The sequence below is a fragment of the Pantherophis guttatus genome, chromosome 7 (assembly GCF_059756535.1).
Source record: "Pantherophis guttatus breed Tessera chromosome 7, ASM5975653v1, whole genome shotgun sequence".
Taxonomy (NCBI): domain Eukaryota; kingdom Metazoa; phylum Chordata; class Lepidosauria; order Squamata; family Colubridae; genus Pantherophis; species Pantherophis guttatus.
In genome coordinates this window covers 17,352,914-17,380,275 of record NC_142069.1, presented here as the reverse complement: position 1 = coordinate 17,380,275, position 27,362 = coordinate 17,352,914, and the positions used below count along the sequence as shown (strand labels likewise).

At 40.2% G+C, this 27,362-nt stretch overlaps 2 protein-coding genes across 4 annotated transcripts in view; one reads left to right on the top strand and one right to left on the bottom strand.

Annotated features, from left to right (window-relative positions):
• The window catches only part of KDM5A (lysine demethylase 5A), a 52,728-nt gene extending 48,933 nt beyond the window's left edge, over positions 1–3,795 (bottom strand). Inside the window, exon 1 of one of the 2 annotated variants that reach the window (XM_034403262.3) lies at positions 2,650–3,795. In XM_034403262.3, coding sequence (XP_034259153.1) covers positions 2,650–2,826 — 177 coding nt within the window. In that variant the 5' untranslated portion in view covers positions 2,827–3,795. The remainder of the gene's footprint in view (positions 1–2,649) is intronic. The other variant, XM_034403263.3, reaches the window with a different exon arrangement.
• An 86-nt stretch (positions 3,796–3,881) lies between these two features.
• CCDC77 (coiled-coil domain containing 77) lies at positions 3,882–26,879 on the top strand. 2 transcript variants are annotated; one of them, XM_034403088.3, is made up of 12 exons: positions 3,882–6,782; positions 9,382–9,431; positions 10,157–10,373; positions 13,510–13,652; positions 15,401–15,497; positions 17,170–17,245; positions 19,417–19,490; positions 21,763–21,911; positions 22,458–22,869; positions 24,081–24,206; positions 24,333–24,485; positions 25,871–26,879. In XM_034403088.3, exons 1-12 carry the CDS (start codon positions 6,768–6,770, stop codon positions 26,015–26,017), a joined length of 1,659 nt encoding a protein of 552 aa, XP_034258979.1. In that variant the 5' UTR covers positions 3,882–6,767; the 3' UTR covers positions 26,018–26,879. The 2 variants fall into 2 exon arrangements, with proteins under 2 accessions (XP_034258979.1, XP_087729828.1); XM_087873702.1 differs by having other exon boundaries at positions 6,693–6,782; positions 9,324–9,431.
• The last annotated feature ends 483 nt before the right edge of the window (positions 26,880–27,362 follow it).

Sequence of the window (27,362 nt, the reverse complement as noted above, 5' to 3'; positions counted from 1 at the left end):
TTTTTTTAACTTTTTACTTTTGAATGATTTATAAGCATTCCATGAAAAGCTGAAAATATTTCAGGTAGAAAGAGTATTACAAAATGAATAAGTTTTCATACAATTTATTATATATGCCCTAATCCTAGCAACTCCAGAACTCATATACAGTAGATTAATACTACACAGAAAAGAATACAAAATTATTAGAACAAAGCTAGGCTTCACTATGTTGCAATTTAGAATCTGACTTTCTTGAACTTTAACTTGATTGTTTTGGGCATGATACAGTTTGGCCATAAATGAAGTATTTGTATTGTTCTGGATTTTGATGGAGAGAAATTTCAGAGGAATTTTCCATGATAAGTAGAACAAGGGTAGTGTATTTCACCCTCTCCAACTCCTCTTCCATATGACCAGCGCACCAATACACCAGACTTCAAGCATGGCACACTCCACCGGCTTATCTGCCCCCTCTCCATTTTCCCAGTGCCTTCCTTTGCTGCTGCCTTATTCGATCAAAAATGTTTGACTTCCTGTTTCCCACCCTGGAACACCTGTCCCCCAGAAAAGGTTTTTCAGGTCCATGTCTAGATAGACCATGTACCTCTCTCCATACCTGAACTTTGCAAATTTGCCCATTCCATACACAGTACAATCAGTGCACTGAATTGTTTGCATGTCCCTAATCAAAAAAGTGTTACAAATGTTGACCCAAATTACAAATCTATAAATATTCTAAAAATGGCACATCACTCAGCAGCTGCTCACTTCTTTATAACCCCCCTTTCTCTCATACAAGTAAAGAAATTATTGCTACTTTTCATGACTGTTTTTTAAAAAGCATAGTATTTCTCTCCAACTAAATGTATTTGTAATTATGCAATGAGCTAGAATGCAGCCAGCTATACTGAAATACAGAATGACAGTTTATTTTAAACGTTTAATATGAATCAGAACATCTGTTATTCATCACTAGTTATTACTTTTTAAGCTGTTATTTGACAATGTAACCTATTCATTATGCAGGTGTTAAATAAGTTAAAATGAGACATTTAAACTGAATAAGACTGGGAATGATTGTGTTTCATTCCAATAGATATTTTAATCTGATGTACTTGACAAGATCCAAAAATGAGCATTCCTTCAGAGTAATATGTCACAAGGCCAAATACATGACTTCCATCGCTTTGCACACAAAGCTAATGAAAAAAACCCACTAGAGATACAAATGTAATGGCTGTTTCTTCCTGCACTTACAGAACCTGCATAACTTAGACCTCATTCCAAAGAATTTTTTTACTTGTTATTGTAGCTGATCTATGTTAAATATCTTTTTATACCTTAAAAGCAATGTTTTGCAAATTGAAGCCTAAAACTCCTCCATCAGCATCAATTAAATTCCTGGTTATTATAACTCTTAATAACTAAGTGACAAAGAAAAAAGCTGGCAAGTGCTATGACTTATAATTGTTTTCCCCATTATCCTTTGGATTCTTGGAGTAGATGACAGAAAAGAGGGGAAAAGGAGCTGAATCTCAGATTGATCACATCACTTTGGAGTTAAAAAGAGTCAGGTGAATAAAACTGCTACTGCACTGAAAGGGAGCAAAGATGGAAGCCTTGATCTAGACTGACCTTGGCTGATGAAGGGGAGTGTCTATAAGGTACTAGAAAAGAGTTATTCAGGACTATGCATTCTAATCTCTTTTAAGGAGATTTTCTTCAAATTAACACGATGGTTTAACCTACAAGAGCTCTTTAAACATAGAGTAGAAAAAGAACCGGGAGTATTTTTTAAATATTTACAACCAAGAAAACCAGTAGAGAGATAGAGACACATACAGAGAAAGCTACTGGGGCTGTACACGACACAGTACAATAGGGACTATGTAGTTCTAGACAAAGAGATACAAAGAGAAAATTATTTCCATGGAGAACCCAGGGCTATACAAGAGACAAAATGCGTTTTTTTTTTTTTCATGGAGGCCAGGATCGAGTTTTTAAAAAGCCAGAGCTTTCTACCCCGGAATTGTCAGAATTTAGCTCACCCACAACCACTTCATCAGAGCAACACAAGTCAAAATCCCTCCCTTCCCCTCCCGATAAATTTAAGCCATCTGGCTAGACTTGATCACCAGAGACGGTATTTTAAACATCACCCATTAGGAGCTCCCTTTCTCTCTCTCCTTCCCCGGGAGTAAGAATTTAGCCTCCTTCGCCTGCCTGAACCCTTATATCGTCCCTTCGTTCTCGCTTCTCCGAAAAACGTTTCAAAAGGCGGCTTATTATTAGCGGGGCTTGTAAAGCAAAGTTAACCCTGAATCAACAGAGGGGTGGTGGGGGGGGGGGGGGTTTCTTCCCCTTCTTTCGGCGTCGGCCCATCGTGACAAGAGACGCCATTGCTGCAAAAGATCAAAGACCTTCGGAAAAAGTCCGAAGAAAAACCCCCTCGAGGAGAAGAAGAAGAAGAAGAAGAAGAAGAAAAAAAAAGGCCCGGGCTGCTTTCCCTCAGCCTCATCCGAATTCAAAAGGGGGAGAGCCGGCGGGCGGCCATTGGGGGAAGCGGGGGAGAGAGAAGGGGGAAGCAACTTCTTCAAAGAGCGAAGACCGAGGATAGATACCCGGAGACCTTCTCCTCCATCCTTCCCTCCCTCGGCCCGGCGGTACCTTAGGCGGCCTGATCTTGCAGATGCCCGTTTTCTCAGCCAAGGGTCGGATGCGGCCGATGAAGCCGAGGGGGTTGCTGAACTCCTCCCAGCTGGGCTCGAAGACGGGGCACTCGGGCGGAGGCACGAATTCCGCCACGTAGTGCGGCCCATCGAGGCCGTCGTCGTCCCCCGACATGGCGTCGGCGCCGTCGTCCCTGCCGCCGCTGCCTCAGGACCCGGACGAGAAAGGAGCTCGGCTGGCGGGGAGCGGAGCCGAGCGGAGGAGGGGAAGGAGAAGGCGAAACCGCTCAAAGATGGACCAGGGGGCGGAGGGACATCCCGGTACCCAGCGAGGAGCAAAGGCGATTCCGGCCGACGAGCAGAGGAGTCCTTCGAAGGCGAGGCCGCAGTTCCCTCAAGGCCGGTTCAGGCCTCTCTCTCTTTCTCCCTCCCCCCGTTTGTTTTTGTTCGCCCCCCCCCTTCGCAAGGATTTGTGCTGCTTTGCGTGTGTGTATGTTTTTTTTTTCTCCTTTTCCTTTTCCTCCCCTTCTTGAGGCTCAGCGGAAGTGACGCGTCTCAGTTAAATCCCCCCCCTACGTTTCTCGCGGAAGCGACTAAATCATATCCTTCCGCTGATCTTGTTTTAAAATAGAGATAGATAGATAGTCCCGGCTCTGTTGTTGTTGTTTTTAACCGCTCTCGGTCTTGAAGCGCTTCTCTCGCTCGGCGTTATTCGCTTTAGCGCCTCGTCCGACGAAACTGAGGGGGGAGCCCCGGCAAAACGCTAAGAAGAGAGCCGAGGGCGCTGAGAGGACTTAGTCGCAGAGCGAGCAAGCGAGGGTGGGTGTGGGAGTAAGTAGTGAGGAGGGGGGGGGAGAAAGAGTATGTATGCGTGCGCGCAGGTCTTTCTTTCGGCGGAGTCCGTTCTACCACAAGAACTTCCGGTGCCGAAAGCTCGTTTTCCCCCTCCCCCCCTCCTTTCGGGCTCTGTGAATAGCTTCTGCCCCGCCCCTTTCCGTGCAATCCTTGCAGGCCGCGAGCTGGCCGTCGCGCGCTCCTCTCTCACAAGACTATCCCGTCAGTTAAGCCTCGCATTCCTCTCCCGTCCGGCCGACAAAGAGAAAAGCCAGACTCCGCCCACTTACAAGTCTCACCAGCCTCGCCAAGTACAGTACTGAAGTCCCCCATAGGCCCCGCCCATCCTGTCTCCACAGTAACCGTCCGCCCCTTCTTCCCCCCAACCCCCATAAAAAAACACGGCCACCTCAGCGCCCTGCCCCCCCCTCCCCTCACAGTCCCTCAACGAACTTCCTCGGGAGATCTTCTGTTGTCGGGTCCCCGAGAGAAGAGGGTGTGTTTTTGTTTTTTTTCTCTTTTTCTTTTTCTACAAAACTGTAATTAGCATTCCCTCAGCATCTTGGAACTTCAAGCCCTAAAACAACTTCCACAGCTGAAGAGAATATTCGTGCAAGATAATTGGTTAATTGTATCTTGGAATGGTTACCTTTGTTTTCCTCTCTTTTGCTGAAAAAAAATGGGGCGCCTGTGGCTCACCTGTTTTCTTTTGGTGGCTCAAAAAGTAGGGCCCAGACCTGGGCCGCCTTCTAGCTGCTGTTCAGTTGTAGTTACATTATATTATAAAATCACATTATAAACAACATTCGTTATAAATTATGGTCCTTTATTTCACAATACAGTGCAGATTTGTTCAATACAGTTGTCTTGGTTTTTCCTTTGTAAACCCAAGTGTGGGAAAAAAAACTACGTCTGATGAACCCCTTTCAAATTTGCCCTTTATTTTTTAAAATATATTTATTTTTATGAACCCTTCAGATTTGTGCTTTGTTTTTCTCCCCAAGAAAATATGGTTATTGTAATGGCAATACTATTTACCAGCATCTTAAATAGCAGAAAACCACACTAGCGTGAAATTGGTGCCCCTGTTAGCTGATCTCTATCCTGCCTCTGTTCCAAGTCGCTGCCAGTCACCTGACGGCTCTTCAAGGTCATGGATGATTGTATACACCTCTTGGACATCCTCAACTGTGTTGGAATAACGGGGAAATGTTACTTCTTGTAACCTTAAAAGACAACCAAGGATTACTTTTCTCTATATTACTCATGGTAAGAGAACATTGTGCAGACACAAGGGGAAAAAATGCCATTGACTTGCATGTGAGAAAAAGATTTTGGTCAGTACTTCGTTGGAAGACCACAAGGACTGCAGGCTACACCAGGGAAGGAAAACAACAGAAACAAAGGCAAACCCTTTTATATCTTTGCCCCAAAATCTGTATAGATGCGTCCATGAAGGAGTTGAGCTTCAGTCAAAGGAGATTTCATTCATTTCTATCCTGAAAAGGATTCTTTGAGGGAGAAATGCCAAATTCATTCTTATGTTGAGTGCCTTCAAATCAGGAAGGGGTACCATTGTTTCAAATAATGTAAAACACTTGAGGTGCTTTCCTGAAGTAATCTTTAAATCCGTGAAACAAAGCCTAAAATTTCCTGCCATTTCATGTCAGCTTCAAACAAAGATGGAATGGGGATATTACAATGACTTTCATTTCTTAAACAAAAATAAAGGGAGATTTTCAAGCAGCTGATTGTTCCATTTATTGTTATACTTTTTCTTACTAAGAAAATCTGGCTAAGTTAATAATTAAATTGCCAGAAATCATGCCTTTCTTCTGAAAGCTGGTATCACTTCCAGGAAGGGTTCATTCCATAGTACTACAATTTTGCTTTGGGCAATGAAATAAAAATCTTTTCTACATGGCTATTAAAATTTATTTAAGGATTTATAAACTGCCTTCCAACATTGCTTATAGAACAATTAGTAGAAAAATAGTAATATTACAATATCACAAAGTAGAAGTAATAAAATACCAATTACAAAATCTAAAATGTAGGTAATAAATATGGAATAATAAAATCTGCTTAGACTTAATAAATATACCGAATTGTTCTGTTTTATAGGACAAGTAATGCTACTAACATAATTGCTAAAAATCTTTAGTTACAATTAACCTTGACTACTTAACCTGTTGCCAATTTGCCAAACCTGTTTAGGACACTAATTGGTTAATGTGTTCAAAGATGGATGGTTACACAACTTACAAGATTTCATATGCACATGCACATGCCTGCCCAGTGGTTGTTAATCTCTATTTTTAATCAAAAGGGTTAAACTATACTAAATTTGTCAAACTCATGAACTGGTACATATTATTTCTCAATTATGTTTTGGTGGAGTCCTGGAAATACATGTAATTATATTATAATTGAGCCTGTCTAGGTGGCTCAGTCACTGAGCTTGTTGATCAGAAAGGTCATCAGTACAGCAGTCTCCTGCGTGAGCAGGGGGTTGGACTAGATGACCTCCAAGGTCCATTCCAACTGTGTTATTATATAAATGTCAATTCTGATCAAGGAATTCCCACATGAAAATAAACTATGATAACTAGTAATATTAAAATAACACAATATATCTCATAATTTAGTATTTTAAAACGGTTTTAATCTTATCCTGCACCAGGAAGAATTTAACTTCTGCACGTAAATACAGTATTAAATTCTATTTAGTGCTCCTAAATCACAGGATAAAAAGCAATTTGTGGATAGTCCACTGTTGCTTATCTTTAGATAATATTGTGCCACAAGCTTTTTGTTAGTGCAATAACGTGAATAAGGGTCTTTTTCAGGAAATAAGCAATACACGAATTATTTACTAGAAGAGGAATGGAAATGCTAGACAGCCTTAAGGAGACCTCGTGTTCTCGGCTATGTGGACTGCACTAAAACCATCCGTGCTTTCCGTTCATCCAATCGGTTTAGGACTTTCATCCCGTTGCCAAAACGACCCAAGGAAATTCTTCACACGTGTATCGACTCTAATTACTCTTTAGCCTTCATTATTGTACCGGCAGAGGTGTAGTACACGAGCCGTGATGAGTAGAGAGTTGTGATTGGCCAAAATATCGGGCCCTCGTTTATTTCCTTTCTCCTGATTGGAGGGCTTTCGCAGCCCGTTGTTTGATTTTGGGTTTTTCCGTTGAGAGCAGCAGCAGCAGCAGCGGCGTCGTGAACGGCAGAATTAGCGTCTCGTAGAGGAGAAGTACAAACTTCTGGTTCCAAATGGGACGGAGAAGGGTGTGTGTTACGGGTTTGCACGGCGTTCTGGTAGGACAAGGGGGGAAAATAGTGTAGCTTCTGGTTGCTTTCGTCCTTTTTTTTTTTTTTTTTTTTGACGTTAAACCAGAAGTATCCCGTTCAAGAGGTTGGAAAACCCAGATTCTCTCCACCAAAAAAAACGTGCTTCGTTGTTTTGATTTGATTTGATTTTATTTTCAGTTCTTATTAAGGAAGCCTGCATTAGTATGACGGTTTTGATGTGGGGTTTGAGCTGGCTGAGTATGGGGGTCGGATTCCTTTTCAGCTGCGTAGTAAGCTTCCCTCTATAGCCAAACTCACAAAATTATTGGGTGAAACTGCAAACTATCACTTTTCAGAAGCAATTGACCAGCAATGAATCTTCCATTACTTGTTGGACTTAAAACTTCCTTTCAGACCCCTAACTCAATCTTATCTTGAATATAGCCCCACCCCACCCCCCAGCTTTGTTTATACTAGGGGTCTTCAAACTTGGCAGCTTTAAGACTTGTGAACTTCAACTCCCAGAATTCTCCAGCCAGCTGTGGATTCTGGGAGTTGAAGTCCACAAGTCCTAAAGCTGCCAAGTTTGAAGACCTCTGGTTTATACTATGCATTGGGAAACCATACTTTGGCATGTGACACAAGCCTTTCCCACACTATTAGCTTATAGTCTAGTACAGAGATCTTCAAACTTGGCAACTTTAAGACTTGTGGACTTCAACTCCCAGAGCTATTGCTGGCTGGAGGATTCTGGGAGTTGAAGTCCACAAGTCTTAAAAGCTGCCAAGTTTGGGGACCCCTGGTATAGTACGTGGTAAGAGCCCAAAAAATTAGGTTGAGAAACCATGGTTCAATACAGGTTACAGTGTTGCCTAAGCATAGCCATTGTCGGGTTTTTTGTTTTTTTCCTAAAAGTAAATCCTTTAACATTGTAGTTTGAATGGAATAGAAGATGATTAGGCAGGTTATAGTTAGGGACCCTTTGCTTTCCTCTATTTAGACAGACGACACCTGTATGTATTCTTAAAGGGTTAGGAAACTGCATATTTGATAGGATTTAAATATAAAGTGGACTCTTTATCTTTGTGAACTGGTGAACTCTACAGGATTATAGGGAATAACTTGCTTTGTGTCTTCTGACCCATCCAGTTCAATATCAGCCCTTAATTTTCAAAAGCACAAGAGGTGGGGCTAAACTTTTTCAAAGAATGTATTTGCCCTTTATGCAGAAACAAACTAAGGCATCCTCTATGCTTATAGCAGGAAGTAGGGATTGCTTCCTACAAACACTGATATACCAATATATAAAGCACTGGGTTTCAATTATCCTCCATTTTATTTTCTAAGGATGTCTCCAAGATACCTGTGGGTTTCAAGCACATTGTTAAATGGTTAGGGTTGCAGCATATTAGTTTCTCACTCTTTAAAAAAGGAACCTGAAGGAAATGCAAATCATAATTGTAGTATAAGACAACTGGATGCCGTAAGCACGAACGAATATGTTGGGAACACTCTTAACTTGTAAATGCTGACTTGGAGGCCCAGAGATAGAACAATAGATGCATATGGTTATTAACATGGACTAGTGAGAGATTCTGGTTGTTTAATTTGAGTAGAATTGAATTTGTGTATAGTTTGTCTAATTTTGTGGTGAATGATGTGCACAGTGAAACCATACGTTACAATATATGAAGTTTCTTGTGAGTATATCTTTGGAACATATGTTCATTGAAAAGCTGTATTGATGAGGAATTGGTTTTATGCACCAAGATATTCTTATTTAATATATTCCAGACCTGAAATTTTGCATTTAAAAGTGGGCTAAATAAATCTGCCAGAAACCATTAAGTGGATTATGGGAAGGTGTGTTGAATAAGTGAGGTTCACTGGAGGAGGATTAAGGAAGCTGAAAAGAGGAACTAAATTTAATTGGAATACAAACAATTTTTTTCCATACAATTTGAATAGTAAATTTGAATTGAACTTCACTTGCGTGAGTGAAGTTCTTAAATTATATTAAAGATTTCAGTGGATTGTTTGTTTTAATGATTGGAACATTTTAATAAAGTTAAATGTTAATGGAAGAGCTGCAATAATACAAACATTAGTGTCATACCCATATTGTTTCAATCATTGTTGTTTAACTACAAGTAAGCCACAATTGATTCGGTCCACAAAAGACTTTCATCCATAAACCATGCCTTTCAAACCACAATACTTCATAGAGCGTGCTAAGACAAACCAAAGAAACCACATAGCTGCATTATATGAACCAAGCCATAGTTCTACAGCAGGTGTTACAAATAAACCTAAGATAACTTAAATGACCAGTTTTTAGAGCTGTTACAGATCAGAGCTGAATTGGACTAATTTATTTTGAATCTACAGTAATCCATGAGCTATCCCATTTTTATTGAGTTGGATTACACCTACCATTGGTATAAGTCATCTCGTTAAGTTCTTTATTATGGCATAGGGGGACAGATTGTGAAAAAAGGTCTAAGAAATGTTTTTGTTTTCTGATCTTTTTGGATAAAGGCCAAATGGTGAGAGATGTTTTATGGCTCAGTAATTCAATATATTAAATGCATTGCAGATGGGGAGAACGAGCGCCATGGCTACTTCTCCAAGAACACCTTGCAAAAAGTAAGTCAAAGAATTAGATGCTGATTTCAAATGTCTTTTGTTGTTTTCCTCTTCATTTATCTCAAGAGTAATAAGAATCTTGCAAAGCACGATTCATAGACCTCCCAGCATCCCATTTTTAGTTTCCAAAGCAACATACTCAGGAGTAGGCAAAGCTGAAATTTTGGGCCTTTGTTGGAGTTTATGAATTTGTTGTTTGAGGTGTGATACCCTTTTCAAAGTCAGATCACTGTGGGTGCTTAAAACTGCATGTAATATAATTAACAAAATTATTAATAATATAATTAAAACAAATTACAATAAAGTTTAATCTTGCCCGTTGAAGAGATGTCACGATGTATTGATGTCCCTATAGACCAGGGGTTCCCAAACTTGGCAACTTTAAGACTTGTGGACTTCCATTCCCAGAATTCTCCAGCCAGCTATGCTGTGCCTGTAGCAACCAGCAATGAGTAAACAGATTGCATTCTTTCATTAAGGTGCATAGTTTACCTAATTTCTACCCTTTTCAAAATTAAATGAAAATAAATGCTCTTAAAAGTCCTTATTTAACAGAACAATCCTAATCTGGATTGTAGGCAGGAATCCTGTTTCAGGGACCACTCCCAGCCTTATAATACCTTTCCGCTCAGTGTCCCACATGAGTCTAAGATCACATGCAAGTATAGGGTTAAAAGCTTTTAGTAATGTTAACTCTTCTTTTGGTATTTAATTATCTTTTCCAGATCAAGCACTCCATGTGCTGCTTCCAAAGGTGCTCTCTCTCCTTCGCCTCACCAAAATGATTCTACCCCTCTTCCTTCAATCAATGAACGTCTGGCCTACCTTCGTCCCTCTCGGGAGCTGCTGGAGTACTATCGAAAGAAGATTGCAGAATTCGATGAAGAACATGAAGGACTGGTCAAACGGTTGGAGACGTACAAAGCGTCTTATGATGAACAGGTAAGAAAAAGAGAGTGAGTAACAGAGTTGGAAGGGACCTTGTAGGTCATCTAGTCCAACCCCCTGCTCACACAGGAGACCTGTACTAGGGATTCAAACCGCCAAGCTGCCGACCTTTCTGATCGACAAGCTCAATGTCTTAGCCACTGAGCCACCTAGTCAGGTTATTAATCCACCAAGAGATGAGTGATCTGGAAAGCCACATAAGGAAGCTTCAAGGTTTACTCCTTTGTCCTTTTATGGCTTTGAATTTTTTGCCAAAGCTACATAGAAGGCATTTTCACTGAAAAGTATTAAAGAGAAATATGAATTATCTGGAACTTGGTTCCATACATTATATTTATCTGAATCCTCATACTTTTTTAAAAACTGTTTTAAATCACTGATAGTGAAAGAAATCTTTATCCGCCTTAGTTTTTAAAAGAATCAATATGAGCTGAAGCAGCATTCTCCTGCTTCCATCTTTGTTTTTCATTCAGAGTCTTAACAGGAGAATGCATTCTAGTCTGACCTAAATTAAACCAAAACTATATTTCACTTTTTAAAATATATAATTTTGGGTGGTGGCTTTAAAAAACAAGCAGGATGAAAAGAATAATTTTCATTGCATAATTATGCTTTTTGTCAATAGATGTGATATCAAAAAGGTTCAAAGTGCTCTGTGCATGCGTGTGTGTGTACACATGCTTACACATGTGCATTGTGTTAATAAATTCTAAGATAATATGGAACATTAAGTAATTGATAACTTTGTTATCCAAGCTGAGGTGCCACAATGGTTAGAGTGCAGTACTGCAGGCTACTTAGCTGACTGCTAGCTGCAGTTCAGCAGTTATGATGGTGATGATGATGATTAGTTCAATTTATATGCCGCCTTTCTCCGAAAACTCAGGGCGGCTTACAATACATTTAAAAAACCATTATAAAAACATTTAAAAATTAAAACATTAAAACCGATTCACATCATTCATGGCCGGATCTCACAAGATCGCAACAGCAAGATCAATGGCCCCAGGCCTGCTGGAAAAGCCAGGTCTTCACCGCTTTTCAGAAGGCCAATAGGGTGGGGGCAGTCCGGACTTCAGGAGGTAACTGGTTCCAGAGAGCTGGGGCAGCCACAAAGAAGGCCCTCCCCCATGGGCCCACCAGCCGACAATGTTTAGCTGACGGGACCCGGAGGAGACCAACTCTGTGGGATCTTATCGGTCGCTGGGAGCTATGTGGTAGAAGGCGGTCTCGAAGATAACCTGGCCCTGAGCCATGTAGAGCTTTAAAGGTAATAACCAACATCTTGAATTGTGCCCGGAGACTAATAGGGAGCCAGTGCAGCTCGTGGAGAATTGGTGTAATGTGGGTGTATCTAGGTGTACCCACGATAGCTCGCGCGGCTGCATTTTGGACCAACTGTAGTCTCCGAACACCTTTCAAGGGTAGCCCCATGTAGAGCACGTTGCAATAATCTAACCGTGAGGTGACAAGGACATGAGTTACTGTGAGGAGAGATCTCACCGGCTCAAGGTTGACTCAGCCTTCCATCCTTCCGAGGTGGGTAAAATGTGGACCCAGATTGTTGGGGGGCAATAGGCTGACTCTGTAAACTGCTTAGAGAGGGCTGTAAAAGCACTGTGAAGTGGTATATAAGTCTTAAGTGCTATTGCTATTGTTGCTGCTCTATTATTCCCTATTTTATTACTCTATACTCACATTGGGAAAAAAGGAAAACACAGATAATTCTGGGAGGTGCAAGGAAGTGTTGCTTTTCTTTAGGATGCTGACTTTCCCAGGAAGAAAATGAGGCACCCAGGAAAGTGAGAGGCCAGTTGAACAAGGTTCTCCATACAAGTAAGGAAGGAATATGAGGCAAGATTTCATGGCCCAATCCCTTCCTGGCATATCCTGCTGGGAAGGGTAACTCTACACCACTTTAGACAAATAGTTATCCAACATCATCTTAAAAACTTCCAGTGTTGGAGCATTCGCAACTTCTGGAAGCGTGTTGTTCCACTGATTAATTGTTCTGATTGTCAGAAAATTTCTCTTTAGTTCTAAGTTGCTTCTCTCCTTGATTAGTTTCCACCCATTGCTTCTTGTCCTGCCCTCAGGTGCTTTGGAGAATAGCTTGACTCCCTCTTATATATATTTTATTTGTAGACTATACTCCTTAAGAATGGGAGACAGCAGTTGTGTTCCAAGGACCATGGCAGTTCTGTAGTCCTATTCAAAGCACTTTTATCCTCTCTTGATTCATTTACTGATCTTTGATTAAGCTAAGCCAATACCATAGCGATTATTCTGGCTCACAGTAGTTCTGCTAGGTCTAAGTAGAGCTGTTCCCTGGTCTATTCCTTAAAAGTGTTTTTATTGAAGAAGCCGAATGTAGATAATAAACCAACCAATTTATAGTTTGAGAGTTTGATACGATATGCTAAGAGAAAAGAAAGTGGAACTAAATTAGAAAATAGGACAAACATTAGAAGCATAGAGGAAAGTAATGATTATAATAGGGCAGGGGTCTGCAACCTTAAACACTCAAAGAGCCATTTGGACCTGTTTCCCACAGAAAAGAAAACACCGGGAGCCACAAGACCCTTCCCATGCCTGACTATTTCTTGAGTGGCCACAAAACTAGCATATGTAGTTGAATTAAACGTTCTGTTTTCTTCTGAAACTTTTCTTTTCTTGGATTTATCCATGGTTGGCCTACCGGGGGTTGAAAAGCTCAATAAATTGTGTGCCGGCAGGTGTCACACATTGGCAGTTGGGATGCATATTTTGAGTGACGGGGAGCCGCAGCAGAGGGGTGAAAGAGCCACATGCAGCTCCAGAGCCTCAGGTTGCTGACCCCTGTAATAGGGCTAAGAGAGGGCTGGACAGTTCACTTAATAGCTACTTGAACTTCCATTGATGTTTGAAGTCTAGAAGACCATTCTCAGCATACAGAAGAGATGGTAAGCATGAAGAAAACACTTGTTACAATTTGTAGAACTTGATATTAAGCACCTTCTTGACAGGCTAAATGCTAGCGTTCTGTCAAGAAGTTCCCTTGGGTGTGGGATGGAACGTGGTCTTGAGAAAACTTGTATTCTACTTTTGTTTCTTCTGCCAGGGGATTGATAATATTTTTTTCTCTCCACAGCACAAGTTGCAATGGGAAATGCGTCAGCGAGAAGAAGAAATTGCAGAACTGCAGAAGGCTTTGAGTGACGTGCAAATGTACCTTTTTCAAGAAAGAGAGCATGTGCTGCGCCTTTATGCTGAAAACGATCGACTGAAAATCAGGTTTGTGGCCTGGTCTGGAACACTGAAAAATGGCAAGAGATTGATGGGATTTATAGATTTGAAATATATTGGAATTTTGCACTTGGGCAAAAAATAAGATGTGTGTGAATGGAATGCAGATGAGAGCAATTTGCTTCTTCCTTACCTTTTTATTTTATGACATTGGAATATAATTGGTACTTGCTTCTTAGGGGAAAGGATCTATGACAAAGATGCAGACTGTCAGTGAGAGAGTAAACTTACAGACCCTTTCATTCCTCTGCTGTTTTCTTGAGAAAAACTGCAAATGAATCTTCTCTTTTCTCACTGGAATACAATTTGAACTACAGAACAGTTACAATTTTTGCAGCAAAATTCAGATGCTTCGCAACTGGTTCATGTTGCTGTTTCAAGGTCATGTGATCCCTTTTGGCAACCTTCTGAGAAGCAAAATCAATGCGGAAGCCAGATTCATTTAACAACCGGACATTTATCAGCTGCAGTGATTCACTTTAACAGCAGGGGCAAGAAAGGCTGTAAAATCATGCAAAACTCACTTAACAAATGAAATTAACACTTAACAACAGATATTTTGGACTCAATTGTGGTGGTAAGTGGAGGACTACCTGTACAGTATATATATCAGTGTGGGATCCCAAATATACTACACTGCTCAAAAAAAGGGAATGCAAACAGAAGACATCCGAGATCTGAATGAATGAAAAAGCCTTATTAAATATTTTGTTCATTACATACAGTAGTTTTGTGTTCCCTTTAGTTTGAACAGTGTATAAACTACTGTATGTAATGAACAAAGTATTTAATAAGGCTATTTCATTCATTCAGATCTCGGATGTCTTCTGCTTGTGTTCCCTTTATTTTTTTGAGCAGTATATTTTTCTCTTACCTAAAATATTGGATAAAAATGTTGAAAATAAATACATCCAATTGAGTAAGAGAGGTATCTGTTTTGTTCAATTAATAGAGTATTAATCAAAAATCTCCCTCCCCCCCAAAAAAGGGCCAGATAATCCATTTCATAAAAATAATTTCCAAGAAATTGTATCAGATCCTCAGAATCCTTTCTTGCCTTTCTGTTTGAACAAAAAACAACAAGCCCAATTCACATATGAACAGTTCATATTTATCAACTTTACTCTGTTGCAAGTCAAGCACAGAGGATTTCTCCCATTGTTTTGGGATATTATTTTTTGCAATCCTATGATAGGAATTTTAGAATTACCATATCTGGACTGATACGGGTCCCGGGAGTTATGCTGGTACATTTCTACTTATATGTATGTCTTAGTCCTAAAATAGAACTTCCTCTTCCAAAGCATCTGATTTTAAGCAGCCTCTATTTTATAAAATGATTTGCCAACATTGCCTCCTGGTGGCTAAAGATTCAAGTTCACGTTCTTAGTCATAAGGTGCTACTCTAATTTCTATTTGTTCTTTCTGAAATAGAAGACATTGAGAGAAATAATATCTTCAGCAGAGAAGAAATTACATTTTAAACACAGTGTTTCCGACCATTAGTTTGCCATAAAGTTTTCGTGAAGACTTAAAAGTGGTTAGATTCTACAAGAAAGAAAACTTCTAGAGTATGTAAAATTTTTAAAAAATGGTTTTCAGAGATTTAGGTGAACCTTGAAGTCAACAAAAAGTGCAGGATACATCAGCATTTAGGAACAGAAATAAATTGCATTATTTTCAATGCACGGGGATTTAGAGGACAGAAAATAAATTGCTTTATTTTCAATCTACAGAGAACTAGATGACAGAAAGAAGATTCAACATCTTTTGGCTTTATTAGGAACAGATGAGGGTGAAATTACCTATTTTCACCAAGAACCCCCAAATAAGGTAAGGACCATCAATTAACCTAGATATTTTTACTCCATTTGTTTATTTTATATAATACATTACTTACATTATTGTTATGGCTTATTAAAAAGATTTAAATAATGATATAAAATGTAGCTGCAACAAGATCTTTTTTTTAAAGGCAGCAAAATATATTCAAGGAACTGCAATATATTTTTGGAATGAAAAGTACCCTTTAGTTCTCAGAGAAAGAGCACGATATAAACATAATCACATGCATAAATTTTCAGGCAAAAGCTAATGTAAATCAATAAATTGAAGTTTTAATGAAATTGATGAATTTGTGCCTCATAGGCCTAAACCCAATACTTTTCCAAGTGACAATTCCAGAAAGCCTTGTAAGTCAAGGTTGGTCAATCTATCATTCAAGTCAAGTTGTTAAAAATAAATAATTATATAGGTCCGCTTTCATAGGAATGACTTTTAATGATAAGAGACGGTTTAGTTGTGCTACTTGCAACATTACCTATACATGATAAAGACAGCACTGCTCGGTTTTGTCATGTGTGTTACAAGTACAACTAAATTCCAGTTGTGCCACAAGTATTCTGAGCAAACTTGGATCTCTAATCTAGAGATTATGCTGCAAGCCAGTATAATATTACCAGCTTGGAAGTATATGCAGTCGCTGACACAGTCAGAAGCAAATCAGTTTGTTAAATGAGCCATGGTGGCGCACAGTGGTTAGAGTGCAGTACTGCAGGCTACTTTTGCTGACTGCAATTTGGCAGTTCGAATCTCACCAGGCTCAAGGTTGACTCAAGCCTTCCATCCTTCTGAGGTCGGTAAAATGACCCAGATTGTTGGGGACAATATGCTGACTCTGTAAATCGCTTAGAAAGGGCTGTAAAGAGGTATATAAGTCTAAGTGCTATTGTTATTAAATGTGCTAGGAAACTGGTGAATGCTGACTGAAAGGTTTGGGAAATGCAATGCAGCATTTTATTGACAGAGAAGTGAGCAGAGACCAGATTTTTTTTCTTCTTCAATAGATTTATTGAAAAATTAATTTCAAAAAAGAAAGTTTATATTTGTTGATCTAGAGAAAAGACATGCTAAAGTGAATAGGCATGGGGTGTTTCACAGAAATAAGAAATTGGAGATTGGTTGGTGAAAGCTTTAAAAGTGGGTATATGAAGGAAATAAAGCATGCAAGAGAAAACAACGCATAGGTAATAGCTTGACATTAAACAGTGTAAAGCAAAGTTGTGTGATGTCCCCCTAGTGGTTTAATGTATTAATACATTAATAAAAATGTATGCTTCTAGTGATTTTAGACTTTTTATCAGCTGGAAACATAAACATACCTATCGCTCCAGATTATGCCGCCTTCTTAGTTGAGATCTGAAGGACTTGCAGTAAATGATAGATTATTTCACACATCAACATCGATTGGAAAATTAAGTTATAAAAGACAGGGTAGTCGTGATTAATGGGGAAAATTAACTAGAGCAAGTAGGTTAATTTGCACAATTTGGTAAAAGAGGTAGGAAAATGTATGAAGAAATATTAAGATACAAGCATAACATTAATAGTTGAAACTAGATCATTGTTATCTATATATTTTATTATTTCTTATAATTACTGTGTCTAATGTGTATATGAAATACTTTGATAAAATAAAATATGAGCAATGTTTTGGTTATTATAGGTCACTATAGATCAACTACCTGCACCTACTAAAAGAGATTCCCAGGAAGGATGTGACAAATACACTTCAATAATAGGTCAGTGGAAAAATAAAAATTACTTTGAGTAAACATTAGAGATAACATTCAGATACCATAGGGTTTTATGGAAAAGATCTGACTCTAATTGGACTTGAATATTTAGCCTTCTCCTTTGCGGTACCCAATGAATGTATTGCTACAACTCTCAAGATGCTGCCTGTAAATTTGGGAGTTGTACTTTAATTTTTCCTAAATGATTTGAGCTGAAATCTTTCCTCTTCTCTCCTTTCCTAAAAACTGGGTTTCTCCTTTTCACTAGACAAGGCTAAGATTTGGAACAGCCATAGAGGGAGAAAACATGCCCTCCCAGCGATTTTCCTGCTAAGTTCCATTGCACAGAATTACGTGGGCTTCTTTTCCCAAAGAATCTCAAACTAATTTCAATCAGAATAGATCTGGAAGGGACTTTGGAGGTCTTCTAGTCCAACCCCCTGCTCAAGCAGAAGACCCCATACTATTTCCCACAGGCTGTCCAGTCTTTTCTTAAAAACCTCCAGTGACAAAGCACCTACAACTTCTGCGGGCAAGCTATTCCATTGATCAATTGTTATGGTTAATTCAATGAATTGGTCACATTGATTCGTTAAAGAAAGTAAAACCTAAAAGTTTTTCTCAGTTATTTCAGGAATCCCTCAGATAGGCAGAACACCAACAGGGGAAATTTTAACTACCAGTCAAAAAGAGACAAACTCTAAATAGCAGTTCTTCTCCTTTGCTATCTGAAGTACTATCCGTATGACTACCCCTCTTTGTGCTAATCACTTTGATTTCAGCCATAGTAGCGTAACCACCAGTGGATTACCTCTATATAATTTTGTGGCGCATCAATAAGAACTTTTGGTGTAAGCAATGAGTCCAGAAATACACAGGCTGTTCTACGTTTCAGGTTTACCAATAGCATGTAGAATTAGAATGAGAGAATTGGAGAGAGAGTTTGGTGTCATGGTGAAGGTGCTGTCCTGGAAACCAATATAGGTTCTAGGTCTTCTTTAGGCAAGAAAAGCCAGCTGGGTGACGTTGAACCAGTCACTCAGCCCACTTCAGAAGGCTGTTGTGGGGAAAATAGGTGGCAGGAGTATTAGGCATGTTTGCCGCCTCAAGTTATATATTAAAAGGGTGGGATAAATATTATTATTATACCTTAATAATTCATAGGTCCTTGGTTAGGACTAGAATTAAGTTTCTACAAGTCTTAGACTGTAAATCTAGCTGTAGACTACCCATATCATATAATAAAGTAATATAATAATCCATAAAATAATAGTAAAACAGAGCAAGCTATTTGATACCAATGCAATCAGGGCTAGGACGCAGCCACAGGGCATTGCATGCAAAAACAACTAGACACAGTTTTTCCGCCCCCCGTGCCATCACTCTGCTACACACTTAATTCCCATAGCACTGTCTTATGCCTAAAGATATACACCCATGTGGTAGGGCTGTTATTTCCATTATCCCTTCTCATCTTTCCTACTACTCCTACTGTTATCTTTTGATTTATCACTTGTTGTTCGTATGTAGGCTGAGAGCTTATGCACCGGAGACAAATTCCTTGTGTGTCCAGTCACGCTTGGCCAATAAGGAATATTCCTATTCCTCTTGCTGCTTTGGAGAGAGTTGTGACCCATTCTGTAAAGGATGTAGCTACTTCAGGCTTTTTTTTTTTTCTTAGCAGAGTTCCCATAATTGCCATTGGCAAATCTGTTACAATCTGCCTTCCTACATTCCTGAAGTTCTTTCAATCCCCCCCCCCTTTTTTTTTTTTGGACACCATTAGTATATCTCAGTTTTCAGGATGCCTCCTTCCACTGTAGGAAAAGAGAAATAGAAATGATTGCAAAAATTATTTCTCTACAGCAAATGAAGATGATGGTTTTTATCATAGGGAAAAAACTATCCTGAGTTTTTATTCTGATAGGGTTTTTTTCTCTTCTTTTACCCTGCAACTTTAAGAAAGAGGTTCTTCCCCCTAATTCAGGCATTTAATTTTTTCTTTTGGAGCAAGGGCAAAGAGCAACTTGGTTTTCCGTGTATAGAAAAAGAATGTTCATAGTAAGTGCATAGTTCTGTTCTGTTAACTATTGTGGCCTTAAAACATTACCTCAAAGAAAACCTTTCAGATAAATAAAATGAATGGGATAACATCTTGTCACTTATTTTCTTTGTAGGTTTTAAAAATAGAAGAGAGAAACCCGAATGTGCAAATAGATACCAAAAAGACAACCAAACACTCCTACTACAGGTAATTGGTAGGATTACGTGAAAAACTGTAGAATCACCATGCTGGTCTGGGTTTCAGTTCATCAAATCAAAGTCAGGATCGGTTCTTCTACTAAGGTGTTAAAGAATGTGTATATGGTAATGAACATGGTTACATTTCATGGTGATATACTACTGACATTCCACCCCTCCTCAGGGGTGAAATGTAAAATTTGTTACTACCGGTTCGGTGGGCATGGCTTGGTAGGGGGTAATGTGACTGGGTGGGCGTGGCCAACTTTTTTTAAAAAAAACTTTTCAAAGCATTTTTTCTAATGCTTTGAAAAGCCTCTGCTGATCAGGCAATTCAGCTGGGATCGTCAGACTTTTCAAAGCATTTTTTTTTTAACCACCTCTTCGGCCAAGAGATTGCAGAAAAAAATGCTTTGGAAAGCCTCTGAGGATCCCAGCTGAGCCGCGCGATCATCAAAGGCTTTTTTTTTTTTTTTTTTTACTTTTAAAAGCATTTTTTCATCGGAAGAGGTTGTAGAAAAAATGCTTTTAAAACTAAAAAAAAAAGCCTCTGATGATCGTGCGGCTCAGCTGGGCATGGTAGAGGGGGGCGCAGGGATTTTTGCTACCAGTTCTCCGAACCACCCGCCGCCATCGCTACCGGATCGGGTGATCCAGTCCGAACCGGGAACATTTCACCCCTGCCCCTCCTGCATTGGAATCTTGACTACATCCCGGTTAAACAACATAATGAAGGGTATTTTCATCTGGCCAGGTTTTGGTAATGGATGCCAGTCTTCCCTCTAATCCACCATTTCTTGGTGTACAAGTTGGATCTATTATAGACAGATCTGGTACTAAGGGCCTTAATCTGTTCCATTTCAGGTGTGTCTTTCCTGAGAAAAGTGGGAGAAAGAAAGTAGTAGAGACTACCAAAAGAGCATTAAAAAGGGACCGTTTTCTCAGGCACCTAGTTTGACTTTACTGCCTTACTGAACAAAAGATTGCAAAAGAGGTCACGCTAGAGACGGTGTTGTCAAGGAGAGAACCAGAACAAGCTGAAATTAGACTAGCCGTTCACCACAATGGAACCATTAGCAACCATTCTTCCCACTCAAAAAGCATGCACTGAACATGACAAAGTGTGAGCGGGGGAAAAATGGCATAAGAATGTAGTAGATCTGTTAATAGAACCTATCTATATATTACTCAGCCGTTGCTGGGATGCTGTCTTGGCTTTGCAATTGGAAGTTTAAGAGATTTGCAGCCTTGAATGGCTCACTGGGGAAACTTCCAGATCTGGTATCCATCAAGAGAAGTCTGACAAGATAATATCCCCAAGAGTTCTGATTTTTTGCTTTGACTGACTGAAAGGAACAAGAATTGATGACTCAGGAGCCATTTCTATACAGTTCTCTTCCTGGTAATATGTCACTGTTTCATCAGAATTTTGCAGGAGAAGGGCGGGATATAAATTGAATAAATAATAAATTTAGCTATGCAGATGTATGTTCCCACGCCCTTATACACTAATCGGGTCTCTGATCAAGTTACCCAGGACTCACCTTAACATTTTATTCTCTTATGTTACTACAATCATTGAAGGGATTTTGAATGGACCCCCGCTTCTCTTCCAGGCGGGGCTCCTAGTACAATGTAACCTAACAGGTTTGCAATCTTTTATTACAAGAGAGAGTTGTCTGCTGTAAACTACATTTTCCCCCTTATTCTCATTCAGAGAATTGTGGCTATGCAAATATTGAGACAGATGAAGGGAATGAAGTTGGGAGAAGGGAGAGCAACTCTGGAAATGTATGGTCCGAAGAAAGAACAAGTGATTAATGGCAGATGACAGTTTCAGTAATCATTTTATCTTTGACATTCAGTGGTTGGAAATACAACTGTGATGCTTTTCTAAAAAAAATAAATAAATACATAATGCTCCCTCCTCATAATCTTTCCAGTAACAGTGGGTTGGACTTGGAGAGTTCAAATCACCCAGCCACCTTCTGCACCTATGAGAGAACTAGAACTTTCCTTTCTTCTTCTTGACATCCCGGGTGTCAAACTCGTGGCGTCATGTGTCATGAAGTTTTTTCCCCTTCACGGAGCTGGGGTGGGCGTGGCCTGCACGTAACACATCCAGCCCACGGGCCACCAGTTTGATACCCCTGTTCTGGTCCGACACCTTAATTCACTACATCAAACTGGCTAAAATCTGCAAACGAGGCTGTTTTGCAAGGGAAAGCTTTTATTTGCATTATAGCATATTCTTCAGATTTTTTTTTTCTTTGTGGATTCAGGTGGAGTCTCTTCAAGCTCAACTAGAAGAACAGACTAAGCTGTCAAAGGAGCAGACTGAAGCACTGCTAGAAGATCGACGCATCCGTATCGAAGAAGCTCAGGTGCAGCATCAGAGAGATCAGGAACAGATCAAAGATATTACTGAAAAGTAGGTGCAAAAGACCAGTTGAGATCACATACCAAAAGGAATGATACGTTGGGTGTTGTAAAAGCATTTTATTCTGCCCTGGGCAAAATATCATTTTTTTTTTTTAAATGATCTTTCTGATTTTAACCTCTGCTACAGTATGTGTGGGATAGATTGTTTTGTAAGTGATTACTTCTAGATAATGTTATTACTTAGGAAAGAGTCCATCATATTGTAATTGAGCCTAGCTGTTACATGGATAATTAGTTCCAAATTCAATCACCAAAACTATATTGGTTCTGTGATAAATCTTTGTCTAGCAATCCTGGAGAGCTGCAAATCAGAATAGAGTCCTAGATGACTAATCCAATTTGGGTTAGGATCCAGATCCATGTAGACTCACATCCAGAATACACTTGGTGACACAGCAGCCATAAACCTAGGACACGCCGATATACTGAAGCTGTTGCTTCCTGTTCCACATCCTGATTCACCCTTGTAGTGGAGTTAAAGTATAAATTGGCCAATAAATCAGTTACTAATTTATTGTAACCTGCCTCTCCGCAGATACCATAAAGCTCAACATTTGCTATATGAGAGTACCAAAGATTTTCTGCAGATAAAGTTTGATGCACGAGCAAATGAAAAATCCTGGATGGCAGAGAAGGACACTCTGCTGAGGAAGATGGACAAATGTAAATGTGCACACAAGCAGAGCAGGGTTTATAAGGATGGTAGTCCGGTCCAGGATCACGTCAATCAGAGTTATGAAAGTTGTCAAAGCTGGTGGGTTGCTAGCCCAGAGAAGCAGGACACTACATTGGATGAATGGAGAAGTAGTCCTCATCAGCAAAGTTTCACCAAGAGATCACCTCCCAGTGAGAAGGTTGAAGTTTTCAAGAGGAGAAAGCCAAAAGTTGTCAGATGTGTTTTTCAAGGAGAGCAGAACATTCACAAAATATATGGAGGAGAGATTAAGGTAACAGCCGTATTACTAACTTAACAACTGCAATGATTTACTTAACAACTGTGGCAAAAATGGTCGTAAAATGAGGCGAAACTCACTTAACAAATGTCTTGTTTAGCAATGGAAATTTTGGGCTCAATTGTGGTCATAAGCTGAGGACTACCTGTACCATACAACTTCAATACTGTGATGCCATGGTCCTGTCAGACCCAGAAGCCATCTTTTACATTTGGGCTTTCAGGCCTGCCACATTTTCTTCTGTGGGAAAATGGGAGGGGGCATTGCATAGAGCAGTGATGGCTAACCTTTTTGCCATCACGTGCCAAAAGTGGGAGGAGCACGGGGGGGTCGTGCGCGTGTGTGCCCACACCCATAATTCAATGCACTCCCCCTCCCCGGCGCATGCCCGTGCGACCCCCTTGTGCTCCCCCCACTTTTGGAACGTGATGGCACAGTGGGCCCGGTAGCCCCATTTTTTGCCCTCCCCAGGCTCCAGAGGCTTTCTTGGCCTTCCCCCCCATCCTGGAGGCTGGAAATGGCCTGTTTCCCAGCTTCCGGTGGGACCGGAAGGCCTGTTTTTTGCCCTCCCCAGGCTCCAGGGTGAAAACTGCCTTTCCCAACCACCCAGAGGCCCTCCGGAGGCCAGAAATAGCCAGAATGCCTAAAATCAGCTGGCCGGCATGCGCATGCACACTGGAGCTGAGCTAGGGCAATGCTCGCATGCCCACAGATATGGCTCCACATGCCACCTATGGCACACGTTCCATAGGTTCATCATCACGGGCATAGAGTATGGATGATATGTAGTCAAAATAACATTTCTTTCTCTGAGAGTCAAGGGCACCTTGCCCTGGCACCTGGAGTCAGATGACTGGGAAGCGGCTCCAGTTTGGATGGTGGATGATTGGGCCACGTGATGGACATGTGGGTGCTGGGCAGGGACAACTTTCACTTGGGTGGGGAAAACCTGGAAACTTTCAGATTCAGGTTTTCCCAGATGTGCCAATATGACATCTTCAATAAACAGGAACTTTGAGGAAACTTAAGCCTCGGAGTCTTCTTTCATTGGGGGGTGTTACTTGGAACTCTGACAGGTGCATTGAAATGATGTCATAAAAGTTTCTTGCCAGTCATTTTTTTTTTCTTAATTATTTATTGATGTTACCATTTCTGCACTTCCTTCTAGCTGCTCAAATAAAGATTTTTTTTAATCTCGCCTCCAGGGATTAAGAGATCAGTTGACCCAGGAGCGGAAATTAGCAAACATGTATCGAGAACAGTGTGTTTCATTGGAAGAGGAGTTGTCTAAGACTCGGGAGGAAGGAAATTTAGGTCAAGAAATGTTCAAGGTAAATGGCTTTTGAGGGCAACTTTGACTAAGTATGGTAGCTCCTTCCTCTATCTTGCCATGAGAACTGCTGACAGATATCTGATGATCACACTATACTCTTAACGTTTTGCTTCCACATTTGTAGCAACAGTCAGAAAAGATGGGAAAGCGTCTACAGTTAATGACCCGGCGCTACGAGGCACTGGAAAAAAGGCGGGCCATGGAGGTGGAAGGGTTTAAAAACGATATCAAACAATTCCAACAAAAGCTGCAGGATGTGGAGAAGCAACTTTTCAAGGTAGAAAAGGTTAAAATAACAATTCCTCTGAAATAATGCAAATTTCCAAACTTCAGAAACAATAATTAGCAGAATCTATTTTCAGTTAAGTGTGTTTTTACCAAGAGCCAGATGATGTGGTGGCTAAAGAGAGACTGGATTAGGAAGAAGAAAGTTCTAGTCCTCCCAGTATGGGGTGCTGTATCATCAGTGTGCTGATAACCAGTTATAAATTTTACCCTTGGTCAGCCAGGCAATGCCATTTGGGTTCTGACCCATTGTCTTAAGTTGTGAGGTACTGGATCAGAAGAAACAAACCCATGACACAACCATAACATGATGCAGTGGATCTGATTTTTATGCCCCCCCAATCTGATGAGGGTACCATCTTTGATTCTTGCCAAGGTAGAACTCTACCACACAGAGCTTATTCCACACTTATCCTAGATTTGGGGCTCCTGATTGAGGTGATGGCAATGGCTGGTGGGGGAAGGGGGGGGGTGTTGGTCATTGTGCAGCTCCATCTTCTGCACCAATTATACCATTCCTGGAGCAAGAGGCCTTGCTCACATGCTCTGGGCACTGCCTGGTTGGATTATGACGATATTTTCTACGTGGGGCTACCCTTGAAGACCATCTAAAATTTACAACTGGCCAAAAGACATCTGCATCTTGCACCTCTGGACACCCTTTAGTTGTCGGTGTTATGCAATTGCTGTGAGCTACACTGGACACCATTATTGTTTGGAGTCCAATTCAAGGTGCTGATTATCATCTTTAAAACTGTATGTGGTATAGCGTCAAGTTATTTATGGCTTCTCCCTGAGGATATCTACCCAAGGTTGCACTAGGTTAGATAGGATAAGTACATTCTCCCGTTTCCTTAAATGTTATCTGGTGAGACCTAGGAAGTGTGCCTTCTCTGTACCAACCCCTGCCCTATGCAACATCCTCCCCAGATCTCACAAGCCTTTACCTATTAGTCTTCCAGATGGCCTTAAAAATCTCCCAAACATTGGAGATCCCTGCCCTAACTCAATCTTGGCAACTTTAAGACTTGTGGACTTCAATTCCCAGAATTCTGGAAGTTGAAGTCCACAAGTCTTAAAGTTGCCAAGATTGGAGACTCCTGAGTTAGGGAGTGGCTGCACCCCATTAATTGTTAAATGTTGATGACTGAGTGTTTTGGGGAGGGGGTGTTCTAGGAACTATCTTTTGATGATGGTTTCATTCTTTCTGGTTACATTTCTACTGCTGTTTTTGTGAGCCACCCAAAATTATTGTTCTTGAGATGGGCAGCCATATATGTCCTTTCAGTCCATCAGTCAATAAAATCTACTCAAAACTTTCTGTATTCCTTTTCCAAAATCAAACTCTTCTTCCTTTGAAATTGTTTTTCTTTCTAGGTGGTAATGAACGTGGGACCCGACCAAGATCTTGCAATTCTGCATGAAGTTCGCCGAGGGAACAAGAGAACCAAGAAGCTACAAGGAGAACTTAAAAACTTAAAATCAAAGATATATGGACTGGAGAGCGACCTACGAGATTATTGATAATGATATGTCAGTGTTGATAAAGACCTGTCGCTGCAACAAACTTTTTTTCCACATTTTTTTTTTTTTTAGTTACAAATATGTAACTTCACTAAGTATAGCATACACTTTACATTCCAGGGCAGAAGAAAACAATTGAAACTTGTGTGAGACTTGAAAAGAAATTCCTTTTACCTTTTTAATGGAGTACCTAGATTTGGTCTCTGATATGTTGATTTAGACACAGAATCAGGCCAGAGATATTCAACGATTGCTTTTGCAATGCCTAGAAGAGATGTGATCTATAAGAACTTTTCACTGGCTAAGAATGATATGCTATGCAGGGATCCCAAGAAAAGTGCTAGGTGGGCTGTATCTTGGTTTATTATAGAGAAGAAAGGAATTTCCAAATGACACTCTCAAACTGGGCAGCATAGAACGGTTGATACCAATATATATAGAAAAGAGAATCTCTTACAGCGAGCCACAAAGATTTTTCAAATCAAAACCAGTTCTTGGAATAAGTGCTTTCCTGAGTTCTTTATAGATTACTAACCTAATTGAAGGAGAAGCATAGATCAAGGGGAACTCTATTCATAAGTGACAGGGCTTCAGTCTCAAACACAGATCTATCACCCAGGATAAAGTGTGTGTGTAGGGTTGCAGGGTGCACTAAAAGAAGAGTCAGACCCATTGAGCAGAAACTTGCATCTGAATAAAATTGCATAGGATTTAGTTACAACACAGGTGCTTTCCAGCATGGGTCATTCATATGTTTTCACGAGTATAATTTACTTTGCAGAAATCTTTCTGAACCCAGGAAAGAATTATGACGCATCTATTGATTTATGCTCTGGTGTAGAACAATAAAACTTGCATTATAGCTTTGTCTTGATATATATTTTTTGGTTGATCATTAACAATTACAGAGGTTTAATGTAAAAACTCATAGCCTGCATTTAGGCCAAGGGTCATTAACTTGTGGCTCTTTCACCCCTCTGCTATAGCTCCCTGTAACTCAAAATGTGTGTTACAACCGCCAATGTGCGACACCCCCCAGCATGCAATTAATTGAGCTTTTAACCCACCCACCCCCAGTAGGCCAACCATGGATAAATCCAAGAAAAGAAAAGTTTCAGGAGAAAACAGAACGATTAATTCAACTAAATATGCTAGTTTTGTGGCCGCTCAAGAAATAGTCAGGCATGGGAAGGGTTTTGTGGCTCCCGGTGTTTTCTTTTCTGAGGGAAATGGCTCCAAATGGCTCTTTGAGTGTTTAAGGTTGCAGACCCCCTGATTTAAACTAATAATAGGCCATTTGATATTAATCTCCACATAAGAAAAAAAACCTTTGGAACATTTTAAG

Excerpts from the sequence above, each read along its gene's own strand:
- CCDC77 (XM_034403088.3), top strand. Across the intron at positions 21,912-22,457 it reads ATCAAAGATATTACTGAAAA|ATACCATAAAGCTCAACATT; the intron begins GTAGGTGCAAAA and ends GCCTCTCCGCAG. Across the intron at positions 22,870-24,080 it reads TATATGGAGGAGAGATTAAG|GGATTAAGAGATCAGTTGAC; the intron begins GTAACAGCCGTA and ends TCTCGCCTCCAG.